Genomic DNA, 27,506 nt, shown 5'->3' with positions numbered 1-27,506 from the left:
TGTCGTTGTGTTCGTTCGAGCGTGTGTATTCCACCAGAGATGAAATCCCGTTAACCAATACCGCAGCAAATCTTGAGTTTGCTTGCAGAGTGGCAAACAGTAAAAGAGTTCGCAATTAATCTAATGAAAATGTTTTCTTTTCTCTTTTGTTATAACTTTTCAGCTACTTTGTAAATACATACTGTACATATAGCGAGATGAGTACACAAACCCGTTCTGGAGGTGGCGGCGGTGGCGGTGGCCGTAACAAGTCCAAGGCCAAACATCATGAAAACAAGGAAAATCTGGCCAAGGACGAAGGACAGAACCAGTCACAGCAGTACCCGAAAGGTGGTGGTTCGGCCACGAACAATGTCAGTGGAAATGACGGGTCAGCTGGAACTGGGGTTGCTGTCGGCGGCGGTAAAGGAGGCGACCATCATAAACAGAAGGGCAGCGGAGGCCACAAGGGCACAGACAACGCTGCACCGAAGGTTGTTGATGTAAAGGAAAAGCAGCAGAAGGAAACTGGCAGTGGCGGTGGCACTACTGGCACCAACAACGAAAAATCCGGTGGACCTACAGGAGCAGCGTCTGGTGGTGGTGGTGGTGGTGCTGGGACCGGCACCGGTGGTGCATCCGCTACTCACACTGCGGTAAAGGCAAAGCAACCGACCGCCGAACAGATCCGCATTGCTCAGATCACAGACATCAAGAGCGGCATGGATGATCCGAAGATTCAGGAAAAAATCCAAAGCCTGATGGAAACGACCCAACGGTCGGAGGAGGAGGTGTGCTGTGCCCTGCAGGAGTGTGACAGCGATCTCGATCGGGCCGTCATCTTTCTGCTAGAGACGCTGCCGGTTGGTGCGTTCGCGACTACGTCCAAAAAGAAAAAGAGCAAATCTCAGGCGGCGGCGCAGAAAGATGGCGATGACAACGGTGACTGGGACACGGTTGGAGCGGTTACTGGTGGCGGTGGCAGCGGTGTTCAGCTCGGTGGCATCAATGTGGATCTGAAGGAACAACAGCGCCGTGGCGGCAATCGGGGCGGTCCGGGCAACCAACGATCTGCCGGTGGGCCTGGTCGTGGTGGACGTGCGGGAGGCTATCGTGACGGCGGTGGCGATCGTGATAGGGACCGTGATCGTAATGGGTACGATAAGGGCGGCGAAGGCGGTGGCTATCGTAACCGGACTGGAGGCGACGGCGGTCGTATGCGGGGTGGTCGCGATGGTGGCGGACCGGGTGGCCCAGGTCGCGGTAACTATGGATCGCGAGGTGGTCGTGGTGGTGGCCCAAGACTTGGCACTCGCGGACCTGGCTCACGGGACCAGAACCGAGGCTCGCGGATGATGAACAACGATCATCAGGAGATCGACTCGTGGGAACCGGTGACGACACCGGCAAACGCAAACGATCTCAAACCGGAAGAATGTTCGGCGTTCACCGATACGTGGGGCGACTGGGACAACGAGGAGTATACAGGTTCGTTGTCGGATACCAAAGTTTTTACCGCAAGCAGCACTTCTGGAACGGGTCCGTCTACTGCCACAGGCGCACAGCAGCAGCAGTCGCAGCAATCCACGCAGACAGGTGTATCAACGGCGGGTTCCAGTGAGTGGCGCAATGTTTGCAAATTATAATATAAGCAATGGTCATTTAACTTAATATATGATCAATTTCCTCTTTTTTTTTTAGATGTTACGGAACTGGCGGCACCTCCGGGGCTGGAGCAGCAAGTACTAAATCCACCACCGCCTAAAGATACAGAGCTAGTGCAGCAGTACAGCACGACCGTCGTGTCGAGTACGGCAACTGCTGCGGTTGCAGCTGGTGGTGGTGCCGGCGCCGGCACCGGTGTCGCTGGCGTTGTGCCTCAGTATTCGGATCTGCATGCCGGCACACCGAACGCGTCAACCGCCGCACAGCACCTGCGGCAGGCGCTCGATATGCCACCGATGAACACGTCCTCATCCCTTTCGGCAGAACAAAGTCAGTATTTTAGCACATTATCATCTCAGAATTCCAATCTCCAGCCAACGTCGAGCGCCGTCGGTTTCCAGCAGCAGTCGCAGGCGAGTGCGGTACCGTCCCAGCAGCAACCTACGTCGGTCCCGCAAGCGCAACAGGCCCAACCGCCCCAATCTAATTCCGTGCAATATCCGACCGCTTACGTTGGGGGAACGAACGAGGCGACTGCAGGGGCGCCGACCAGTTACGCGGCTGCGGCAACCCAGCAACCGCCGGTGCGGCGGCAGCAACGGGCAAGGGTACCGCCACCATCGAAGATTCCATCCAGTGCTGTCGAAATGCCGGGCGACAATATGAACAATATTGGCTACCTGGATGTGCAGTTCGGTGGCCTCGATTTTGGTGCGGACGATTCGTTCGACGCAGTGGTGTCAGATAAGTTCAATTCCTCTGGAGGCAGCGGTGGCGGTGTCGTGATGGATCAATCGTCTTCAACTGGCCAAACTTCAGTAGTGTCGCAAGCGACACAATCCGTCGGCCAGCCACAGGCGTCCCAAACCCAGACCGTGCAGCAGCAGCAGGGAACGCAGGTACCGCAGGCAACGGTCGGCGTGCAGCCCCAGCCAACGCAAAATCAGTTGCAGCAGCAGCAGCAGCAACAGCAACAGGTCGTTTCGCAAACCCCGCAGCAAGCCGTCCAGCAACCGGATGTGAACGATTATCAGTCGAAGGTTGGCGGCGGTGTTGTAGCGGGTAGTGTTGTAGTGCCGAACAATTTGCAGCCCAAACCGTCCAACCTGCCCGTGGCACCCGGTTTGGCATCGTCACAGATTATGCCGGGACAGGGTGCAGCGGAAGCGCTTTCGGCCCAGAACGATGCGCTTACCAACAGTTACTCGCAGCGTAACAATGCAGCCGGATCGGTGTCCACGTCCGTCAGTGCGGGTGTAAACTCCATGAGCAATGCGGCTGCGGGTAAGAATCCATTTGACATACGATTCTAATTATATAAGCAATAGGGAATTTATTATAATATTGGCCTTTTTTACTTTAACAGCGTTGGATCAGCTGACGAAATCGGATCCGTACGGTCAATCGGCTGGTACAAATACGGCCCTGACCGGTGGATACCAGAACGCACCTTACTCGTCAACACAAACGAATAAAGCGCAGTCGTATCCTCCTACCGGTGCGCCACAAGCGTACAACAACATGGGTTATTCTAGTAACCAGGTAAGAACACTACAACTATCAATTATTTTTTTTTTAGTAATGATTATTACTAATGAGGTTACAAGGAAGAAGACCATTCGAAATGGCTAGTCTCTGTGCATATAATAGTGTTAATCGGGTTGAGTTTAAGCCTTACATCTAAATCGAGAAAATTTTGTGCAAGGAATTGAAAGCATCATGTATCAGTCTAAAGCCTGTTATGCCAAACAACCTGACTGGAGCAATTTCTTGAAGAAATTCTTTAAAACTGTCATGTAAACTTCTTGCAAAGAATGTTAAATGAGAAGAGAAGTTCTGTTATCGCCTATTAACAAACACATGTGTTTTTGTTTCCCCGCAATTCAGGTTACAAACGCCTATCCTCCATCGACGAATAACTACGGTTCGTACAACCAGGGTAATGTGAATGCCTACCAGCCGCCCAGTAGTAGCGTGACCAACAACGTTGTACCGAACAACAACACGGGCAACTCCGTCGGCGGTGTTTCGAATCAATCGAACCTGCCGGTCAACAACAACGCCGTGAACAGCAGGTGAGTGAAATAAGAGACTGTTCGATCGACCCCCACTCCCTCGCGTGTCGCTACCAGTTTGACATCAGTGTCCTCAAAACTTAAGTCCCTTCTGCCCCTTTTCTAAACAACGAAACGAATGGAAATTCCTATTGTTTGAATCTAACAACAATGCAATGCCTCTTATTCAATGTTTTATTTGTGTACGTGCGTCGCCGCCGTCGATTCTGGTCGAGCAGCTCGAACAATAATTCCGGTGGCTACCTGTCCAGCCAGTATCCTGTGAGCCAGACGTCGTCTGCCTTCCCGTCACAGCAGAACTATCAGAACAGTTCGCAGAACGTGTACGGTAATGCCGGACTCAGCGGCAACACAGGGTAAGTTGGGTAGCTTTGGGTTATTGGTGGCGTGTAGGAACTAAACGAGCTTTGTTTTTGTGTGTTGCTTTGTGAAGATGTGACGTGGGTTAAATCATACTGTTAAGCACTGGCTATTCTTTTTTCTTCTTTGGATAAGTCTCGAACACGGTATGGTATGCCTGTGTGTGTGTGTTTGTTTGTAAATAGCTTACCCGGTTGATCAACTCACGCCCCTGAGTTTACGGATATATATTGTTTGTCCTTCTATTTGTTGCCTGTATGCTGGTAAATCAATCGGCCAGCGCAGATGGATGTCATTTAATAGTAAAAGGATTATTCTAGACGTTTTGCTGTTAGTAGTTAAAACCCTTTTCCATGTCATGCTGAACATTACTTTGCGCACATACGTTACTCTGCTGTATCAGGTAAACTGTGTGGCATTTAACCAAACTGATCCATACATCATATATCTCGTGATCGATTTATATTGAATGCCTCTTTTCGGTTGTATATTTTATGCTTTGTAAACATGTTTGGAGCGTGTTTAATTTTAAACACACCGCCACCATCATAACTTTCGAAGGAAGGGGATGCTTTTGCAACATTTATCATTCATCTTTCCCATTTAACCAACTTTTTTTTATTATGTCCATGGTGAACGTACATTTATTGCTTCTCTAATTATTTGCTTCATGTATCGTGTCATGGTCGTGTTCACTTTTGATTGGCAAACACACAAAATATTTCGTTTCCTTTTGCTATCATTCTATAATATTGAGAGCGAAAAAAGAGCAAAAATTCTAAACAATCAAAAAACGTTTGCAAAACGCAACGAAACACAAACCCATTCCAAATGCTTTGAGTTCCCCGACGAAAACATAATCGCTTCCTTCACTACAACCACTCGAACCCCCCCCTCTAGGTATTCCGGAAGCACAAACACTACATCCGGCCAGTATGGTAGTAATTTTAGCTCGTCGAAACTGAAGGACACGCCGGTGGTTTCAACGCCATTCGAAAGGTAGGTTTGTGTTGTTGTCCCTTCAACAATAACGGTTTTTTTTAAATTTTATATTAATGTGCTATTACAATCCATGTGGGTGCATATTCTGTTTTCTCTCGTTTCTGTTTGATTTTCGACCTTAAAGCAATGTTTTACGCTGTTCACCAATGTATAACACATTTACTATCTGTAAGACGCTTTTATTCCGCTCACATTCATCAATTTTTTGTGCAAAACCCGTCATTTGTCGATTCTTTTTCCGTTTATTTGTTTTTCTATGTTTTTTTTTTCTACATATATCGGCTGAGATTTTTTGCGTGTCAGTTTTTGCACAATGTCTCGTACCTTACATTTATTTAAATATTTAAAAACATAAGCAAAAACCTGCACGAATTGTCAAATATTATTTAAATTAAGCATTTTTACAATTAATTTATGTTGCTTCATTATAGTGAATAGAGAAATAATTTGTTTTTAATTTACATAGCTTCTTCAAACGTTTGTACTATGTTTTTTTTATAAAGACCTTTTTTTATTTGTTGTTAGTAATTATGTTCCCAGGACGTTAGTATGTGTGACATGGCCGTAAGTGAGTGGAAAACTTGTTTCTCATGTGTTTTGTGTTGTACTTTCTTGTTGCAGTGTGGCATCCAGTACGGTTTCGAACAGTAGTACGAATAATTCCAACAATAATGTAACCAGTTCGTCTTCGCTGCCCATCAGTTCCGTGGTATCCACGACAAGTACGTGTGAGGAATAGTTTAACAGTGCCCTGTTCGTGCGGAATTGAATGTCTCACGCTTTTCTTTCTTTTTGCAGCGAAAAGCAGCAGTAGCACTAGCGGCACCGGTGTGGTCACCAACATGCCGTTGGTTAATCCGTACATTCAGGCACCGGGAATGCCATTCTATCAGCAGGCCGCCGTCTATTCGTACGAGGATCTGCAGCTGATGCAGCAGCGTCTGCCGCATGTGCCTGGCTTTTACGACATCAACTACCAGACGCCTACGAGTCTCGGCGCGGCCGGTGTACGCGATGCGAACCTCGGTTCCGTCGCGTACTCGACCATGTCCGATGGTCGGTTCACGCGAACCGACAACAACTCGTCACCTGTTAGTAATGTTCCCAGTTCCTTGTCCCAACAAACAGGGTCTGGTGGTCCTATGTTGAACCTGCCATACGCTTATTTTTACGGCGGCAATATGATGCCGGCCAGCAGCTTCCAATATGGCACACCTGTCTATCCTGTTAGTAGAATTTAGCTCATAGTAATGTACGCTATTGCGCATATGAATGTAGAAATGTTGACCGTTTTGTATCTTTTTTGCATGTTTCTCCATCATCCACCAAACAACTTCCTACCACTTCATCTCTGCCAACCAACACCGCCAACGGAAACACGCCCTCCGTATATCAACGAATGTGATGCCCGCCATCAATCCGGATATGATGGAACCGTGGAAAAAAAACACAATATCAAATTCCTCCATTTCATCCTATTACGAATTATCTTCCAAAATCCCCGATCCCGACCGTAAAATCGATTCGAATTGCACACACCAAATCAAAATTACACCTACTTGTCAAAAACAAATTACCATCCATCATCCATAAACATCGTCCTCACCAACAGCAACAGATGCCCACAAACGCGGCAACATCCGGCGGTCAGTTCCAGAAGCCTGCGTATAATACGGGAGGATATGGTTCGGCAACCGGGTACGATACGCTCGGCCAATCGGGGCAGGACTACAACAAGAATGCATACCAAGCGTCGATCGTGGGACAGCAGCAATCGAAGGGTCAAACGGTGGCCAATCCACAGTCCGGCACTGGCAGTGGATCTGACATGGCACCGTCAATGTATGGGAAAAATCATGTGGCAATTAACAAAGTCAATGTAAGTAGCGTTTGGCGACGGAAGGTGTCCTTCCGGTACAGAATTCTCGACAATTCATTATTGTGTTTTCTTCATTTGTTACAGTATGACAAACAATCGTTCCATTCTGGAACACCGCCGCCGTACAACATTGCCGGAACACAGACGGCTGGAACTACTTCCGCACAACCCTACGGGCAGCATCTGGCGTACATACCAACGATGGCTACGCATCACAATATCAATATGCATCAAAACATGCATCAGGTAAAGTGACGCACATGACTGTGTTGTGTATGCGGTTCTCCGCAAATAGAACACCCCCCAATTCCACGGGCATAATGAACACATTTTCTTTTCCATTCCAAGGATTCCAACAGCAGTGGTCAAAGACCACAGACTAACAACCAGGGAAAGACTGGCAGCAAGCAGCAAGCCTATTCGTCGTCCACTTATTGGACTGGGCCGAATTAAAGTCGTGAGAGCAAAGGGAAAATAGCAAGAGCTAGAGCAGTGGGACAGACAGCAGAGAGAGCGCTATAATAATGTAAAAAAAACATGTGGTAGTGTGTTTTCGATAGATTCTTTCCAATAATAAACAAAACACAGCCACAAAAACACACACATCCAAAAAAAACGGAACACAAACGATAAAAATCACACACATACACCAACACACAAACATACATACGGACCGATGGAAAGGACAACAAAAAAGAGGAAAACGGCAAAAATGCAGCAGATCGAAGCGATTAAAAACAGTATGTATGGGCGACAGAGAGCATGACAGGTGACAGAGAAAGATGTAGCGAGAGGCCAGTTAGGAGGAAGCAGGACATAATATATTTAGTGTCAGCTGATCATCGGTGTCCGTTGATCTCTTATACGGAAGGAATGGTTCCATTTTACGTTTATAACTCGCGCATAACATACCATACGCATATGCATGATACATAAACTCGAGATAGTATCGTACATAAAAAATAAACACATTTTTCATACATAAAGACAAGCGGAAGAAGCAAACAAATACAAATTTAAAATACTTAATTCAAACCACACCATGAGCGAATGGCCATTTTTGTTGTTTGTACGAGAGAGACAGAGAGTCAGGGGTAGATCAAGTGTGTCCGGTGACAACGAGCCTTAAGTATATGTTTGCTAATAACTGGCTGACGAGAGAAGTTGCTCTGTTTTCCTTTTGTCGTGTTTTATCTCTGTGTCCCTGCGGATGTGGGGGCCGGCATTGCGTAAAGTGTCGGTATCATGTTGACAGATTCTCGTCACTGATGACGGAAATCCGTCACAGGGCTTGTCTTTGTGACAGTACAATGGGCTGCTGGTGATGAAATCTGACATAGTTCATGACCCACGGAATAGAATGACAACACTCCTCGCTGGTTGAAGGGGTATTTGTCAAACGCGTCAAGGTGGAGGATCACTGCCTATCTTTTATGTTTAAATGTGTGCGTCGTACGTCTTTGGGAAATATTCTAGAAAGGTTTTCGTTTTCATTCAACTGATAACCATTGTCAGACGATAGTAAACACCTACAACATACCAACTCTGAATCGGACGCATCAATGACTTGCAAATGCAACGTGTGCTTGCTGTAAATTGATATAAATGCACAATATGCATATGACCAGATGAAAAATGGAAGCGATTCATATCGCGCTTGCACACAGAACCACTCACACATAAACACATATATACACACTACGTGATCTCTGGAATACGGAATGGAGCGAATCGATTCGAATGCTACACACTATCCATCTTTGTGTTTGGGAGTAAGGAATGACGTATAATCTGAATGACTAATGATAGAATAATGACGAATCAAATAATGAAATTGGCGCTACAATACAGACTGAATCAATGAAATCTATCTAATTGAGTGTTTCTTTTCCCCCTGTACGAGCTGAATAAAGAGGCTGGCTGGTCACGCGAATGGTTGGTAATCAATGTTTGCGCGGTGCACTTGTCGAAAGGTGGGTATGCGGTTTGGATTTGCAACATATCACCATCTCTCGCATTGGTGTAGCATTAGCAAGAGAATTTAGTTTGCTTTTCTATAGTTTTCGGTATAATTAATTTTTATTAGCTAGAAGTCGAGGAAAAGGGTGGTTTCATGTTTTCACTTTAACGACGAGCCCTGCATTTTTCACAAAACCCCTTTGTTTGCCATGTGTAGTCACCGACTAATGTTTGCTGCTTGGGTACGACATTACTTGCCCATCAGACGTAAGACGTTTCGGCAAACAAATGCAGAAACGTCAGACGCTTAAACATAAACAAAAGTTTTGTGAGCTGGATTTCACCTGATATTTTGCTGATACACTTTTCCCGAATGTAGCGTAAGTAAGAGCATGAATTTTAATTAAAAGTTTTGCAAGTTTCATTAACTATGTTGGCTATATTTCAGAGGCAATTTGTAAAGAACATGGACGCCCTGCAGCAAAGCATTATAGCGTCGAAGATGTTTATCAACATCAGCGTTCTGTCGATTGCGCTGAACTCGTCGTTTTTTGGTTATTTGCTGTACAGCAACCGGCTTTACGATGTGGGAAAGTGCTGTTCATCTTTCGTGCTGCTAATTTTACCACTGTCGGAGATATTAAAACATCTCTACATAAAGCGCACATTTCAATTGGAAGCCGGACCGAAAACCACCGCACAACCTTCGACGGGAAGAGGCTCGGGAGCGTCGAATGCCAAAGCCACCAAAGCACGCTGGAGTGAATGGTTCGGTTCTGTAGTGCTGTTCGCACTGGCCACACTTTTCTATGCATTTATATGCGTTGTTGTTGGCGCACCACTGGATCAGTATGAAGAAACGCTCTCCCTGGCAGTGACCCTGACGACTGTAACCATATTTCCGATCATGTTGCTTCTTGGACAATCGCAAACCTATCAACTGCTGCTATCGGAAACGCTGGAATTGAAGAGCCCGCTTGCGAATAGTTATCTAAATTTGCTTAAGAACAACTGCATCGGTGTAATTTTGGGTGCCTGGGGTGCGTCGGTGGTTGCTCCGCTGGATTGGGATCGACCGTGGCAGGTCTATCCCATCCCGAATGTGGTCGGCTCGATAGGAGGACTGTTCGGGATGAATGTGTTTAATCTGCTGAGCACGGCGTACATCAGTATGTACCGTAACCGGCGCAGCAAAGCGCAGTAACGCTACAGTATTCGTACCACACAGGGATGCATATCTAGTCGTGTAAGCCAAAATAAACATTAATTCATATAAACTATGAAAAGAATTGGATGAAATGTGAAAGAAGATTCTTGTGGATTGCTTATTTGTCGGTGAGGTGCTTGAGAAGGTCATGGAAGGTTCGCCCAAGAAGAAATCTCGCAAACCATTGAGGCAAAAACAAGACGAGCTCTATGAATGGTACAACTAAGTCTACAGTTCAAGCCAAGCTGCTGGTAAAACTAAAGCTGAGAAGGATGGCACATACATCAGAAAACTCTGAGATGATCGATGGACAGACGATGTACAATTTTCAGCAGACCAAGGATCGCAAAATCATTCCAGCATCTGATAGGTAAGTAAATAAAATTGAGGAATAGAAATAGTTTGTTGATATTTCTTATTGAGAAATCGGTCCTGTCCTAGGCGAGAATACGAGTTGGGTCATCCGCGGTCATTCTCATGATGTGACCAGCCTACCGGATCATGCTCGTCATTGTAGCGGCTCCTCCATTGTCCTTCCACACATATGGGGGCTTAAAATCCTTCATGGCATCTTCCTCTCGAACACTAAGATTCAAAGAGCGATTCGTCAGTTTTGGACAAAGTTCATGTGTAACAACATCAATGTTGTTGTCGGTCCTGACCTTTAACCCAAGATAGGTAAAATTTTGGAAGACTTTGAAAGTGCGCTCAACTGTTTGTACGTCACCCCTGCGTAAGTTAGGGTTTGTTAGCAAAGTCGCTAGTGGTGCCACCATCAACTCAATCCTTTGGGAAGCATTCGTTACCGGAGAAGAGCCGTAAACGAATGATGTCTATGTCATGAGCGTATTCCACGAGGTGGATTGACTTATAGAAGACGGTCCAGGAAGTCCACCGAGTCGCGGAAGGCTTTCTCCAGCGCTAGGTTGAATTATAGACAAGCTAGCCCATCCGTTTGGCACAGACCCTTGGAGGTAGCAAAGGGCCCTGTATACTTCTGGCCTGGGACACTGTCAGGATGTCTGCTCCGCCAAACAGCTTAACTAGCCTTTGTGGTTCAATCATCTCCACATGCCCCACTTACAAAGATAGTCCGTAACACCTGCCGCTCGTTGGAGTCTTCTGGATCGTTTGTGGACTCCACGATGCGCCTGCTGATTACGCTGGTGAGGTTGTTATCCGAAGTTACGATCGTAGCAAGGTAGCAGAACACCTGTGCAACCTCAAGATCGCCATCGTCAACTGATACTCGCTGCTCTCGAGGAGGACCCTATCACGGTCAGAGCCTCCGGCAAACAAGTTCTATGTCTTCGTCGCATTGATGAACTGCACTTGTACATCCAAGATTCGGGTGTGGAGTTTGTCTATTTCATTTTTACCAAAAACTCCACGACATAAATAAAGATATGCATCCGATTGCACGATCGAGCATTTCAGATATCTTTCACTACCATGGGCTATTTGGGATGCTTCTGGAACTTCTGAGGTTACAAACCTGTGCTACGCCAACTCACACTTGGCGTTTGGAGTTATTGGAGTTTATGTAAAATTGTATGTGCCCGGAGTGTGGTGTGACCACCGGAGCTGGCGGATAATTGCCGTTCAGTTTTGATGCTTGTTACGCACCGCCGCGATTGGTTCGCAGCTGACTGTATTAGGTAATAATCGGGTAAGTACGTCTGACCGCACGCTGTCACACACCCAGCTTGTTTTATTCGTATCGCTTTACCACCGTAGGTCAGGTCTTCGGGGCGTTTCATTCATCATTCGGTGAACTTTCGGAATGTTGGGCCTTTATTGAATTTTGCGATGATTGGATGGTATTGGAATTTCCCGCCGGGAAGCGCTCGTTCGATCGCTGACCATGAACATTTGCTTTGCCCTTTGTTTGCTGAAGATCCGTTGCATCTGATTGTGCCGGCGCTTCTCCACTGTGGGGTAGGTTTTATTGTTTTTACAATCGACCATTGGCTGGACACAACTGCTCCGTACCATCATCATCCCACACAGCCCACCGTTGGCGCTGCACCGCGTTCGCTAGTGTGGCACAAAAATGGAATGAACTCATTCACGATCTACGTGACACCTCCCCTCCCGGCAACCCGTTCGTGACTCACATTACCCGCCCCATTCCCGCCCGCTTTCTCCACCTGAGTGGCCTGTTGTCGCGTAAATCTTTATCTTTAGTTACCTTTTCTGTCGCGGGTCGCAGGTGCTTACATAAGCGGTGCCCACCGTATGCGCGCCGGGCATGCTCACACCCGGGAACGCGTGCGTCCGACCGTCCGGCAGCGTTGGGCCGCGCACACGCGAAGGGCCGGGCAGGACGCGTTGCTAATCAACATTGTTCGCACTAACGGTAACGCCGGGCCGCCGGGTCCGCGTGCTCCGATTGTGCCGACGATCGCACCGCCAATCAGATAAGGGCCAATTCTTTTCGTTCGATGCATTTGCGCTGCGATTACCGCATCAGCAAGGGGGGGAGGGGGGGGTGGGAAGCCATGCCCGCTGCCCGTTATGCGTAACCCTCGCAGCGTACAGGGCCGAACGTCATCCTACCCCAAAAGCAAAAGGGGAAACAAAATGGGTGGTCATTTGTTTCGGTGACACGGTTTTGGGGAAAAAGGTTACATCCTCGAAGACAGATGAAGCGTACCGCGGGCAACCAAGATCCACCGAGGGCCGTGTTCCAGTTGGTGGGCAGTTGAAGGAATGGTATTGTTATCTGAAACATGCCTTATCGCATCCTGCCGCAGATGGCAACGAAATCGCGACAGCGTTAAACGAAATGTAAACTGTGCACGTGTTCGGTGATGTAAATGGCCAGTCATGGGTAAACCAGTCCTGTTTGCTTTGTATTAGTATTTTAATGTGAGGTTTTTTTTTTCGTCGGGAAAACCCCATCAATTGGGGAAAAACTTTTGTTTAAATGACAAAAAAAGTTCCCAAATTACTTTTAAAATACGTTTTTACTTGGTGAATTTTACGTAACATTGAAAATACCCTGTCTGGTAAATCACTACACGGGATCGATCGTGGCGAATGGGTTTAAAGAATTGAAATGTGCAATATAAACAGCTTTGAATAGCTGACAACCACTTGACAGGGGTGTGTGTTTACTACTAGTAATATACTTAACCGTGAAAAATGTGAGATTTTGCCCACAAAAGCAATAGTAAACAATACTTATTTAATCTTTTCACGGTTTTCTTTCGACTATATACGCAAAAATTCATGAATTCTCACCGATTCAATGATCCCCCCGGAAACATGGCTTAAGGGTAATTTTTATTCGTTTTGTTTCTGATTTTTATAAAAGATGCAATCGAGCCGCCTTTTGTGTTTAGTAGTTATTTTAGTTTATATTATGTATACACCACTTTGTGTTACCCTTAGCAGAGTTCGCTGTAGTTAAATACTACGTGTTAATTTTGTGTTAATGAAAATTGTAATTATTTTAAAAGGAATTCCGTAATAGCTAATAGTAATTGTATGAAATATAATTAAATTATTTTAAACGCAAGTACTTCAAACTTCGAAGAAATAATATGTTCACATCACTTTAAGACAACTTTTTTCCCAAAATGTTCCCAAAATAACGAAAGTTTTTATTAAACTTAAACTTGTACTTATACTTCAATTTATATCAGTTGTATACAAATTGTGATTTTAGAATCAAAATGAAAAACAAATCTGAAAATCATGTTTCTTTAGAGGTTTATGAATCTCTGAGGATTCTTGAATCTTTGGAATGGAGATTCAGATTCATTAATTCTGTTTAAAGATTAATTCTGATTCACGAATCTGAATCAGATTCATCCAACACTACTTTTAATGATGAGGTGCTACAGATGGATTCCAGATGATCTGTTACAGAATGCTTTGTAAATAATCCATTCAAATATGTTGAAACTGTTCGAAAATCACTCACAAATAGCTTCTTTCTAAACGTCATTGTTGTCTATCCCTTTTTAATTTATTCTAACAAATAGTAGAACACGAGTAGTTGACACAGTCCTATAACGCAACATAACAATTCAATTAAACGATGATGAAATATTTTAAAAGAAGCATTTGCCAATAATTCTGGACTGTTCTTTGCACCCCGTAATGGCTGTGACTGTCTCCAATATCAAGTAACTCACCACCGTGTATGGCTTGCACTGGACGTAATGATCGCCCGAGCATGAAAGTTCCAGCATCTCCCCATTGATACGGGGGGGAGGAAAAACAATCCCGCCACCTGCAAAACCCGGTGAGGTGCTAACCATATTGAGAGTAGGGCAAACACCGCACCGTGCCAACTGTTAGATGATCCTGGCCAGGTGGACGCAAAACCGGGACCGGTTTGCGATTTAGACATATGCGTGCCATCATCAATTCCACTTTCATTCTCTCCTCGCGTCTGGTAGCAAAGGGTATTATGTGGCTGCGATGCGATAAGTTCCCACCGTAATGCAATCCATCAATCCGTGCCGATGTGCCGGTGGAGGAATTTGGGGATCAACTGAGCTGAAGGGGTTGGGATTCTTTCGCACGGGGTAATTGTTTTACGCCCTTTGGCATGTGGAATGAATGTGACACGTTCGATTTAATTTATCTATTAGTATTAGGGTCATTTAGTAATGTTGACATGATAAGTAAACACAACAGGAAATAATTAGTCGATAAGACAACAAAATAATTAGACAAATAATTAGTGAATCTTTAGTAAATTTGTGAGGGTTATATAGACCTAGAACAAATCATAGAAGTTTACTGCAAATGTCATCAATCGTGCCATCTAATAAAATTCTGTCAAAATCCGACAAGAGGGACCCACAGTTGCCATGACGTGCACCCTGCAACCACGTCCAAGTATACGTGCTAAGTACTCGTTTTATCCCTTCTTCGAGTGCTTTCTTCTCCACGTGGGCTGGTCGGGGGATGGTTTCGTTGCGTAGCGCTGCATTGCGCAGCGATCTTTTCTTCTTGATCGCCTTCGTTACCGGTGTGTGGCTTCTCTCGGCCCGGCACGTATAAAAAGTGTCAGGACTCGTACGGAGGGAATCAGTTGCACCCGAGCAAGTGTACGTCCGACTAGCGCGAGCAAAAGAAAGATCGTCCCGCCTGTGTCACCAAAGGGTTTATCACGATGAACGCAAGAATTACGGTAAGTTTTGGAGGTGTTTCTTTGCAGAAAAAAGTTACGGTCGCTAACATGTGCTTCCCCCGTTCGTGTCTGCTTTGCAGATGATTGTGTTGGCGGTTTTGCTGTTCACTGCCGCCGTCCTGAGCTTACCCGCCTCACAGGACGAGTCACTGTTCGGGCCGTCGCTAGAGGTGCAGCAGGCGGACACCTTCAACCCGCAGGACCCGCAAGCCTTTCTCAAATGGCGGCAAATCAAGAAGCTTCTCTTTTTGGGATGAACGGCAGCAGTACCGTGCGCGGCGGAGCTTTCCACACGCTTGAAGTGAGCGTTACGTTCAACACACACAAAAAAAGAAAACAAAAAACGCAAAAACACATTCTGCCAAATGTTTGTCAACGTTTTGTGAACAAATTTTGTTTTTACTGACACAATAACAAATAAATATAATCGTTTAGTATTACTCAATGTTTGGTTTTTTTATTTTGTTTCTGAAAGTGTTCCGGCTATGGATGCATAAATGTGGTCACAAAAACATTTTTAACAAGCTAATCTACTCACTGTTGTAATGTTTATCACTTGACGCTTTACAACTCTCTTATCGCTTGTTGTGTGAACCTCTTGCTCTAACATTTATCTTTTGTCACCTCAATATTACAATGCAATGTGGATATGTTTTTAATTCAAATATGTTTTATATCATTGTTGGAATTGCTTTTATTACATTTATTAAAAGTTCTACAAAGTTATAAATGCTCTAGGGGTAATATTGCAGTATGATTATGATATTTTTCTCTAGTCTTTTTGCCTAAAAGACAATATATTGATGGAAGAAAGTTGTTTAAATTATTTTTTAGACTTCACTGTATTTTATGTTTTTTTTCCATTTTATTACTTAAAAAAAAACAAAAATTAAACAAAACTAGGCTACGAATAGTTGACCCATTAATTTAAAATGTATGAGACAATAAACGTTGCAAATTGAAAGATAAACGCCTGCTGGTAGGCAATTTGCATCACTCGCTCGTGTTTGAAGAACATTACTTACTAATTGGCGGACATTATTGCGGCAGCATCATTGATGCAAAAGCTATTAAGCAAAATTATTTACTGTATTTAACATAACTTTCCTGTCCTCGTCCGTAAGATTATTTGATTAGGAGGAAAATAGTCGTTTAATTATGTTTTTTTTTATCAGTAACTTGTCTCTCGAAGATTTTTTGTCTAAAGTGGACGATAAAATAGACACCTTTCTTAGCAAGTAGATCCGATTGTTTTGTTAACATGCTGTACTAAACTTCTTAAGTAGTAATAAAAAACAATATTGAACAAAACATTAATCGAGTTTCTCATTTCCATGCGTCAAAAAAGCAAAACAAAAAAAGTAGATCACCGGCTACTTTGATCTACTTTGACGATAACAACAGCAAAAAAAACTCTCTTCGGGTCAATAAAACACTCCAAGTGGGGTCAATGATGTAAGTAGGTGGGGAGGTGGTCTTAAGCCAGCACACTCATTTGGTATTTCACTTTCGTTTCAGCATGGAAGGTAAAATTATCAAACAAAATGCGGTTTGCGACAGAGAAGATAATGGCGGCGGGCGGTGGTGTGTGCGTGAGCAAAGCCACTTTGCTTTGATGCGTTAATTGATTGGGTGGGAACTTTTCTTCAGCCCCGAAATAAGCACATACCAAAAAAAAAAACACCAGAAACCATTCAACTCAACTGGCACGTGGCACAGGTGAATGAATGCCATTATGTAGCTTATTATTAGAGTCGAGAGTTTGTGTAGACAGCCCCAACTTATTAACGATGGTAACATATCACCGTAATTTTGTAGATGAAATAATCACATTAGAATTTGTTATGTAAACAGTTTGTAATGGTCTTCGGCATTGTTCCGAATTTTTATTTCGGGCTGTGTTGCATCAGCCTCAAACGAATTTCTAGAAAGATCTTCCGAGAAGAACTCAGCAGCAGCTGTGTTTGAAGTAGGAAAAAGTCGTGGTCCAACAAATTAGCACCTCTCAATGCCGAATATCCCCAAGATCCTGTTGGGTAGTATTTTCGGACAAATATGTAACGATTGGCAACTGTTTTGTTTGTTTGTTTGTTTGTTTTATTTCATTTGTTTGAAGTAGATTCTCGCGGGCCCGGTTGATAGCGCGCGGTCTAGTTACAAAAAAAAAAAAAACACCACACACACAGACGCAGGCTATCATTTACGTATAAAAATAAACTCCTTTCGCTCATACTCGCTGTAGCGTAGATCCTACATATTGCACCTTAATAGTAGTTGCCCTCCTCTGCACCGTGCCTTTCTCTTTCTTCGCATGGTTCTTGACGCCCTGCTGGAGCCGTGACTGGGGTTGGCTCGTTTGCTAGACTACCGGGGGGCTTTTCTCGGGAGGTTTCCGGAGCGATGCGGACACGAAATGACCAACGCCATTATGCATCCCGGTTGACGGGGCGCGTGTCGTAGTCCTTCGTTTCGTGCAGCGCGTCCAACCGTCGAATAAAGAACCACACTTGGGACACTGTCCAAGAGCAGGGGTTTCGGTGGAGACGGGGTCATTGGGAAGGGAGGTTGTGAGCATTGTTTTCCCGAACACTTATTACTATTAGAAGAGAACGTGGGGGTGGAGGGGGGGAGGGGTGGACTGGACGAGTTTGACGTTTCTTAACCGAGCAGTAGCAATTTCTTCTTGAGCAGCAGCTTCTTCAGCAGGAAGGCCTGCGGGTCCTGGACGTTCAGGGTTTCGTCCGCAGCTCCATCGGCACCGAAGATACCCTCGTCCTGCACTGCTGGGACGGCCGACACCAGGGCGAAGGCCAGCACGAACAGGCAGATAGTCTGTGGGAAAGCAAAACAAACGGACAGATTAGCTTTTTTGCAAAGAAATTCTTCCCGAGGAAATGGTTCAAACATTAAGTTAATTGGCCAAATATTTTCACATCATTTGGAACGTTCAAGAGCATCACAAATGCCAGTCGCAAACTGTTCTTAACCCTCCGGAGCACCAAGACTCAACGAACCAATCACTTCAAATGATCATCTATGTCTATGTTGGGCAAAAACTCTGGGGAGTTTCCTGTGTTTTGGAAACACCATCGAGAACTACATTGGAAACAACTTCTTGTCACAGGAAAACAACTCTGAGGACATTAAAGATCGCACTAAACAAAAACCCGTCTACCGAATGTCATTCGATATGGCACTCGGACATCTTCAACACCTGCAGAGTAACACTCCAAGAGATGCGACTTTTGGACAGAAAGCCCCCAGTAAAATCTTCCCCACTGAGGCATCTACACTCTGTTCTTCTATTTGCCCGGAACGGTTTGCTTTTGCCAAAATTTTGCGGGCTTTTATCGGTAACGCCTTTGCAGCAACGCTTAACAATGGGCCGAAAAAATCGGCTTCACTTCACTGTTCTGTATCACTCGTTCACAGTGCTCCACGAAGATATCCCGCAGATCGATCGTGCAGTAACGTACCATGATCAAGAATTTCATGTTGAGGCGGTGTTGAGGGTTTTTTTTTGGGTTTTTGGCAACACTGGGACGCGAATCCGGCGATCGAAGAACTGTCTACCGTGCGGTGAGCTGAACGCAACTTGATGCTGATCGTCGACCTGCCCGCCACTTTTATATGATTCCACCATCAACGACCGGCGATGCGACGCACGGTGGTGAATCTTGCTGTTTGCTTTTGTTCGGATCTACCGGTCCCTGCCACGAATCGACCTGTACACCTTCAAGATGGGCCGTGGGTCCGTGGCGAGATGGTGCGCACCGTCACCGTACCGTGGTTCCGCGTACCAACGTCCTCGCTCTCTCGCTCGCCTTCTCGCTCGCTCTCTCACACACACTCACGTCAGCCTGCTTATCGGGCGGTCGGTCTGTGTGTGGTTCCCGGTTTTTTTTTTCTTCTGTACACACTTAACCCCATCGTGACAAGCCTCCCCTCCCCCTACCCGAGCAATTGGTGATCGAGTTGTTCGAGCTGCCCTACGAACCGTCACTGATGGGGATGTTGCCGTTTCGGGTGTGTCACGGCACGGGATGGGCTGTTGCCGCACTGTTGCTACACTGCCAAACCCAATGCCAAGGGTTTGTGCCGTGCATCCGAGCGGCTGATAAGGTGGCGTGCGTGGCGCGTTCTTTTGTAACATCTCCCGCCCCAGCACAAATTTTCACCCAGTGCGGTCGTTATGGCGGCCCACGGTTTGGTCGGATCGAGGCGTTAAACGGTGACCATCCTGCAATGACCTTACCCGGGCGGGTAAGCCGGTCTGAAGGGCCTTCAACGATTTTAGCCGAACGGTCGGTTGACCTGTGTGCCGAAACTCTCCCCCTACCACCCCCCTACCCCTCCTTCGAACGTCAATCAGTCACCAGTCGGCATTGGAAAAGGTGTCACATTTATCATTGCTGTGCGTGTGCAGCTGATCGATGATGTTTCCTCAGCATTGTTGCGCCATTGTTTTATGCAAAAAAACAAAAAAAAAATGGCGTCATTTGAGTTGATCCGGAATGGGAGGTATTTATAGTCGTTCGTGAATCCTCTCTGTTGCATATTAAAAACATATGTGGTCGGATGGTTTTTTCCACCCCCCCATTGCATACGTCACCAACCAGGAAGAAGTGCTTTTCACCAGAACAGAACGGCGCAAAAAGTCACAACTCACGACGCGCGCAGTACGATCGTGCAGATCCCGTAAAGCTTCCGAGATGCCGAACGGAATGAACAGGATTCATTTACATAGACGATCGCAGCGAATGGGTGACGTATCGTGGGAGGGTGGGAGGGTGAAGGGGATGGTTGGGGGGAGGTGGATCTTGAATTGGAATTTCAAAACAACACAACAAAATGCAAATCTATCACACCTGCGCTACTGAGACGCGCCCCGGTCGCATATGTAGTCGCTACAGTCCCGAACTTCATCGTTCGAAGTTTGGGCATTTTTTGGGAGTTTCGGGCCCCGAAGAGGCTCTTTTTACTTTCCTACAAAACCTTATGGCCTTCTGGCTAATATTTGCACCGCAAACATGGGCGGAAGAATGGGAATAATGTGTGTGCGTGATCGCGTTTTTTTGTGGGGTAGAATGCGGTAGGAACTTTCCGACGACGATTTTAATAAACCGTTTATAGAGGCTGAAATCTAGCATTTCTCAAAATTTCGCTTTGTTTGTTTGGTTTTTCATATTTACTTTACTGTTTGTATTAAATAAATGCTTTCCATCACACACTTTTTTTTGTCCGATTTCATTCGGCAAAGATGAAACTATTTCCAATACTAACGAGGTGCTGTTTATTGTTTTCGTAATTTAATTCTTCCACGATGAAATATAAACGCAAAGAGAGATTGAACAACCTTACAGGGTCTGGTAGTGCTTTAAGTACACAATTTACTACTATTGCATTAAAGTACTGAAGTGTGGAAGGTGAAGAAGAAGCACTTAAATAATAAACAATAATAATAAACTTAAACTAAATTCGTTTTTTATGATATTTTTTGCTTAAATTGTAATTATTTAAACATACCTCTTCCAGCAGCAATTGATTGAATTAAAAAAAAATAATTGAAACACAAACAGCGCACCAAAGAATACCTCACCCAAAAAGGCTTCTTTATTGTAAAAAAAATATAGTTTTTTATTGTAAAAAAAAAACGCATAAAATCAATTTTTAATTATGTTGATTTGGCTTTTCGTTCGTTTTTAGGGTTTTTTTTTATTTTCGTTGTGCCACGCTAGACAAATCATTTCGATTCATTACTATCATTTCCCGTTTGACGGCTGGCCGCGTCGGTAAACAAACGACTTCAATGCCGGAAAGCAACGAACCCTCCCTCCTAAAAAAAAAAAAACCAATCGGGGTGGACCGACTCGGAAGTAAACGGTGGTACTTTACCACTTTTCGATCAGGTACCTCGATCGCATTGAGACGATCGAGGGTCATTAGAAAAACTTACACAAAAGTGTGAAAAAAAACTCCCCCTCCCGCAGAGAATCTTCCGTCAAAAAGTGTGTTCATGTGTTTAAAGAGACGCTGTGCCGTGTGTGTGCTTCCTTTTCTTTTTTTTTTAGGATGTTTGATTGTCACGTCCACAATCGTCCACATCTCTTCGCTTGCGTAAATGCTGTTCCGTACACCCGGTATGGACAATTTGTTAACGGCGGCTGGACGGATGGAAATATTTTGTTCACACACTTAGGCCCACACGATGATGGGCGGCAAATTGTTGCTGCATCATGCGGGATTTTGAAGCGGCAGTGCGGGACTGGGTAGAATCATCTTGTCCATATTGGACCGTTACTGTATCCACCCGGCGGGTTGACGAAGGGTGGCAGGGTGCTCATGGAGTGTAAGGAAATGTTTGTGTTACTGCTGACGATCGCGCATGATGATGATTGTCTGCAAGAAAGTGATTGTTTCCGGGGCTAGCTGCACAACAAGCTGGTGTGCTTCCTAGTGATAACTAGTTCAGGTTCACTCGTGCGTCAAGTAGTCGGAAACAGATTCCAATGGTTGATGTTGGTTTGCTGATTTTTTGAAGGTTACACGTGGATAGGTGCATCAAATGCGTGAATAATGAATTATTCTGAAATGTAGAGCTGAAGTTTTGAACTAAAAGGTGAAAACAGTACGTAACACCTCGTTTTATTTATCAAAGGCTTCAACCATGCTCTGTAAACACAGCCATAGGGAGCTGTCAGTGGCAAACACCAAAACACGGCTACTTAAGAGAGACATTGGTGTACAAATATCATGTGCAGCTTAGAGAAAGTGATGTTGAGGAAATTTCGCAGCTTTGAGAGACATAAAATGTATTGCAATTGAAGGGACTGTCGCAAATGTAGATGCTTTGAGAGATACTACCTTAGGGAGACTTGACTGTGCAAAGAAAAAAAATCATGCTTAGTAGGCCATGTTAATTGAAAAAACATCCTCGTTGGTAGTGGGAAGTGCAACCCAACTATTGAGGTGCCAACCATCGATAATTCCAACCAGTGAGGGTCGACTGTATACTATTTTAGTCTCCAGTGTTTTTGAGAGCATCCGTCAACAATCTAACGGATACGATCAGGATGCAGCAGACAACACGTCACCGATACGCATCTAGTAGGCTATGATTGATTATGCAGCCCGTACACCGACACGTGCGTGTGACAGTTCACGTATCCATCGCATCATGGAGTAGTTTATCGTCCCGTTCGGTAGTTCGGTACGGCATGAAACAGTGCGTGCCTCCATCCATGCACGTAACGCAACAAACGTGCAGTAAAAGGAAACGTTACAATGTTTTGGCACGCTAACGTTATCCTACGTGTGACATCGATCAACGATCGTGTTGATCGTTGATTGAAGGACGGTGCGGAATGCATCCCCAGCGGGGATTTGCATGGTAACGAAAACACCCTCCGAAAGCTGTATTTCCGACGATAAATATAATAAAATTAATGCTTCTTAAGTATGCCAGTCCAGAGTTTTCGAGCTGCCCCGAAACAGGAGCAATAAACCGGTGAAAACTGGGTCTACATGCTTGGTACGATTACCCAACTTTATGGCGGCTGGGTGGCCCTAAACCCATTAGCATACAACTAACACCAACCTTCGGCTTCTATTGATCAACGGTTTACGAGGCACTGAACTGCCGCGAGGCCGCGCCATTGCAACATCGGTGACAATGACCTTCGGTAGCCACACGGCTACATCATACCGTATTCGGTTGTCCAGTTTTCGGATGTTAGGATGCGGGGGCAGGGGGAGGAGTATGGGTGGGGGCTACACCAACTCATATCACCATAATCAGTCACCCCCAGTTAATTTACACGCGTCTGTGAAGTATGCAAATTTCCTATGCAAATGAAATCGAAAGTGCGTCCGGGGGGGTTTCTTATTTTTTGGGGGATTTTATTTGTGGTTACTGTTTTTTCCTATCAGCTTGCGACTCGTTTCCACCTATTTATCATCCGCTACGCCCCAAAGATGCAGCAGCGTCAGTAAAGGGCACCCCGATAACCATTGGCATTGACCACCGTGAATGAAACTGGACCCTTTCCGACGCCGGTTGTTAGGATATCGAGAAGCGGAGCGATTAAATTGATCATGCGGCATGCATTTTGGAAGGTACTGGCAGCTATCTGTGGTTTTGGGCGTTGGATTCATACATTTTACATGAGCTACATCAAGAAGGTTTAGCAGCTTGTATCGTAGGCGAGAACTGCATTTTAAGCATCGCTTAAGTTACTTAGCATAAAATCCTAAGCATAAGTTGCTCAATCTAAAAGGCTGTAAACAATGACTGACAGATAGAAGCTTTAATATGGAAGATTGCAATATCGTTGTTGATGTGAAATGTCAAAGTACAATTTAATTAATTTGTTACTCTTTGCTAATTACTTAAACTGATCTCCTCCAACTAACATATCATGGAGACCAGCAATGACGTAGTTTTAAGGGTGCTCTGGCGATTTCTTGATGAAGTCGAGAATGATCAGTACATCTACTTTAAACTCAAGGCTAATCTAGAGCTGTCCAATCTCTAGAACCAATACGGTCTACTGCAACATACCATGTAGACTACTTGTATCTTTAAGGGTGCTCTGATGACTTCCTTATGAATTCGAGGTTGATCAGTAAATCTACTTTAAGCTCAAGGCTAATCCGGAGCAGGATCACCGAAACCACGATTATTCGAGCTTTATTAGCTAATCTCATTGGCAGATCGAATAAAACAGTTGATATGCCTTCAAGCATCACAATATGACGATCAACAACAGGCAATTACACATCGATCTCGGGACAGTTGTAATACATCAGCTCTTCAGCTGTGTCTGACGCTAGCAAATAAGAACGAGCTTATTAAGTTCTTCTCGCAAAGTTCTATGGCTAGATCTTGCAAAGTAAATGACTAGAACTTTCAAAAATCTCAGATCTCAATAAAGCCATAAAGCGTGGTCTATTGAAGTTTATACTGGAACAGAATGATCGTGTCACGTGATCTTGAAAGAATGACTTAAAGTGAATGTCTAGACCAGATCGTTCAATCTTATGCATCAAATATCTGTGAAGTTACCAACATCAAGATGTTGGCTTAGTGTCAGAAAATTACTTCCCTAAATGCCCAACAGTGCTCTGTTGGGAAGAATAGCTCTAGTCTCTGGATGATACTGACAAGGTTTTTTAATCGTACTTTAAACATTTTGCGAGGAATTATTATTGCTAACATCCAGCAGTTCTATCGTCACAGGGTGGACAAGGCTAGTGTTTCAGAAGGCTCATCGAAAGTGCATGGGATGCTAGATAGACAGGGACAAGCAACTGCTACGGTCAGTGTCTTTCAGACTATCGTCTAACACCGCACCTGTGGTGTCAGCGTCCACGATAGTAAAGAAGTAAGATATCACTTACTTAATACTTAGAATGGGAAATATTAGAATTGTTATCAATATTATAAAAACGATTACTTTCCTTTAAAAAAACTAGTGTGACAGCCAAAAGACGTAACATAAATGCCTATAAAACTTAGTCTTTTTACCGCTAGATGGCGGTTTTTTTTTCGATTTCAAATTAATGAATCGCGTGAATGACCTGTGAGTGTGTCAACGCATTTTTACTCTAAAAAGGGGGCAGCTCTTATTAGCATTCGTCAGTCTGAGGTATTAGAACCGGTTTAGAGGCCGTTACTCGCGACTAACGTTCTGAACTGTCGCCTGTTCCAATCGTAGTGTTATGAAACAAGCAGACGGTGGGAACTATCTGGCAAGCGTGAAGAAGAACAAACAGTAGCTTGGCTGATCTTCAAAAGAGAGGTGGAATAAGGCACGATCGCTCCGTAAACAGAATACGTTGAGCTAGGGTTTAGTCGGTGATTCATAGTCAGTCGCAACACGTCTGATTGCGCTTAAGCTTGTTAAGACAGTATACGACAGACAGTCTCGAAGGATTATTGGAACTAACATCAGACGACATTGAATCGTGATCGTTCTCATGATGTACTCTAATTGTGGTGCATGTCCAAAGAAGGAGCGAAGGAATAAGAACTTAAATGATAAATTTTTTCACACTAGATTTTAAGAAATAAACAACAACACTAACAAAATAAAAGTGTATATTTAAAAAAAAACATATGATAAAGGTGGGTGAAATTGTAACTAATTACAAACTCTCAAGGCCCTAAGTGCGCCGGCAGTATGACATCTTGCAGTGAAAATGGACAACATTGCTTCAACATCTGCATAATTCTATGGTACTGAGATGCGTTGAACGGCACTAGACGAAGTGGATGAATGGCTTAAAGAACTTTGCACTGCGTACGGAATTGTGATGATCCATCTTGAGCACGTAGTTCCTTCGTAAGAAAACAAAACAACTACCCGGAGCAGGATTTAACCGAGGAAGAGCAGTTTCTTCAACTTCTTCAGCTTCAGGAAGGCCTGCGGATCTTGCGGGTTGAAGCTGTCTACTTCCGCCTCGAACACGTCCCCACCGAGAATGGACTCATCCTGGACGGCTGGCAGCGCCGACACGAGCGTCACAGCCAGAACAAACAGAGCGAAGGACTGTTGGGTAGAGGGCGACCATTGGTACGATTAGAGTAGAATTTGGTGTCGTTTCGTCCAGGACTTCCTTAACTCAGTGCAACCTACCACAATTAGCAGCTTCATCGTTGATACCGTTTGCTGTTTTCTACTGTCAGGGCTGGAACCCGTTCGATTAAGGCTGGCTTCCCGAGTGGGCAGATGATCGCACGATGCGCTAAGTACTGTGAATGATGCAGTACGATCAATTGTCGCCGGCTTTATATACCACCCTTGGGTGAAATTGTTTGATCACAGCTTTGTCACCGTTGTCACCGTCTGCACGCAGGCACGTTACGGCGTACGTGTAAATAAAGCTTACGAAAATGTGTGGTATCTGCACACCCGGTCGGCCGGTAACGCGACCGAAGCACTTGAGCTGAAATCCACCGTTGATCTATCGGTTTTGCCGGGTGGGTTCGATTTGGGTGGCACCGTGCACCGGTTGAACCCCATTCGCCCTTCCCTCTTAAACGGCACGGAAAAGGAAGCAAACATACAGTCAGTGACCATTTTTTCACCGTCACGTGGGTAGTTGCTTCGGCGTTACAAATAACACAAATACACATGAATATATTTTCTTAATTTTAAAACTATTAAAATTATTCCAGTTTGGCTGCAAACTCATATACTGTTTACTGTTTTATGTTACAGAAAAAAAATAATTACGAATAACTTACTTATAATCAGATTATTTGGCAGTATAATAAAAATGTTCACGATCGTCACAAGTTCATTTTCGATTCACCGTATTCATTTGTTATTCTTCTTCAATAAAACAAACAATCGTCAGTACAAATTTGTTTAAATTATCTCAAAATCCATTAGCTAGAAGAGAAATAAAGCAATCGCTTGTTTACCCATTCGGGAAGTTTGACAAGTTTACAAGAATGGATTAAGGTGGTTTACTGAACTATTAAATTAAATTGTTAATTATACTAATGAACAGTAAAGGAAGTGAATTAATTGGGAATACACAATGGAATTAATACATATGTAAGAACATTTTGAAGCCTTTTTTAAGATATAATCATTATTAAACAAAAAACTGCTAACACCACAACTCACAAGTAAATAGTGCAGTCTATCGAAGAAAATGTCTCGAATCGAGTAACTGACAGAATGCTGTCTGACTGGCTACCATTGTTCATTTAACTATGTCTCTTAATCCGTCGTTACGCAAATAAATTATTCTTAAAGATAATGTGCATCTTACAATAATATTCTGCTCGAACGATAATCACCTCATCTGTCTCACACTTAACGATTGTCAGTTGAACTCACTCCGTGAGTCACAATCCCCATATTCATTTTGTCGAAGATTCATTTTTACGAATGTTTTACGACGATTTCGTTCGAGATATCAGTGAATAATATGGAAATTAATAGATTGAATGTTTTTAACAAAAATAAAACCTGTAAATTTTGATAACTTTAAGTAGTTTAGTAATAGCAGTACATAATATACTACTGTTGGTATATTTAAATAAGAAACGTACTGTAACGCCGCAGAAGCCGTATCATTGCCATTCTGCAATCCACCTTAAACGGAGCATGTGAAACGATCGATCATGCCCGGCACACATTGCCCGGCGCCTTTTTCATACATTTTCACTTTCAATTGAATTTGAGTGTGTCGCTTTTCTCTCTTCCTAGCCCA

General features: G+C 44.4%; 4 protein-coding genes across 4 annotated transcripts; 2 read left to right on the top strand and 2 right to left on the bottom strand.

The window, feature by feature from the left end:
• The first annotated feature begins 170 nt into the window (after window positions 1-170).
• On the top strand, window positions 171-7,413 carry LOC128715567 (protein lingerer). Its single transcript, XM_053810473.1, has 11 exons — window positions 171-1,596; window positions 1,681-2,928; window positions 3,011-3,186; window positions 3,532-3,719; window positions 3,938-4,075; window positions 4,980-5,078; window positions 5,703-5,803; window positions 5,880-6,307; window positions 6,694-6,960; window positions 7,045-7,206; window positions 7,309-7,413. Exons 1-11 carry the CDS (start codon window positions 198-200, stop codon window positions 7,411-7,413), a joined length of 4,311 nt encoding a protein of 1,436 aa, XP_053666448.1. The 5' UTR covers window positions 171-197.
• A 1,972-nt stretch (window positions 7,414-9,385) lies between these two features.
• On the top strand, window positions 9,386-10,123 carry LOC128714709 (phosphatidylinositol-glycan biosynthesis class F protein). The gene has a single exon (XM_053809586.1). The coding sequence runs from the start codon at window positions 9,386-9,388 to the stop codon at window positions 10,121-10,123; it is 738 nt and encodes a 245-aa protein (XP_053665561.1).
• A 7,813-nt stretch (window positions 10,124-17,936) lies between these two features.
• On the bottom strand, window positions 17,937-18,772 carry LOC128715380 (uncharacterized). The gene is made up of 2 exons (XM_053810271.1): window positions 18,755-18,772; window positions 17,937-18,110 (listed from the first exon to the last, which is right to left on the bottom strand). Exons 1-2 carry the CDS (start codon window positions 18,770-18,772, stop codon window positions 17,937-17,939), a joined length of 192 nt encoding a protein of 63 aa, XP_053666246.1.
• Window positions 18,773-25,654: 6,882 nt separating this feature from the next.
• Window positions 25,655-25,933, bottom strand: LOC128715112 (uncharacterized). The gene is made up of 2 exons (XM_053809993.1): window positions 25,916-25,933; window positions 25,655-25,828 (listed from the first exon to the last, which is right to left on the bottom strand). Exons 1-2 carry the CDS (start codon window positions 25,931-25,933, stop codon window positions 25,655-25,657), a joined length of 192 nt encoding a protein of 63 aa, XP_053665968.1.
• Between the last annotated feature and the right edge of the window lie 1,573 nt (window positions 25,934-27,506).

The sequence above is a fragment of the Anopheles marshallii genome, chromosome 3, assembly GCF_943734725.1.
Source record: "Anopheles marshallii chromosome 3, idAnoMarsDA_429_01, whole genome shotgun sequence".
Lineage (NCBI taxonomy): Eukaryota > Metazoa > Arthropoda > Insecta > Diptera > Culicidae > Anopheles > Anopheles marshallii.
The sequence above is the reverse complement of the archived record's forward strand: the minus strand, read 5'-3'. Positions and strand labels throughout refer to the sequence as shown.

Coding starts and splice junctions, on each gene's coding strand:
- LOC128715567 (XM_053810473.1), top strand. CDS start 198: ATGAGTACACAAACCCGTTCTGGAGGTGGCGGCGGTGGCGGTGGCCGT. Junction 3,187..3,531: donor TGGGTTATTCTAGTAACCAG/GTAAGAACACTA, acceptor CCCGCAATTCAG/GTTACAAACGCCTATCCTCC. Junction 5,079..5,702: donor GTTTCAACGCCATTCGAAAG/GTAGGTTTGTGT, acceptor TTCTTGTTGCAG/TGTGGCATCCAGTACGGTTT.
- LOC128714709 (XM_053809586.1), top strand. CDS start 9,386: ATGGACGCCCTGCAGCAAAGCATTATAGCGTCGAAGATGTTTATCAAC.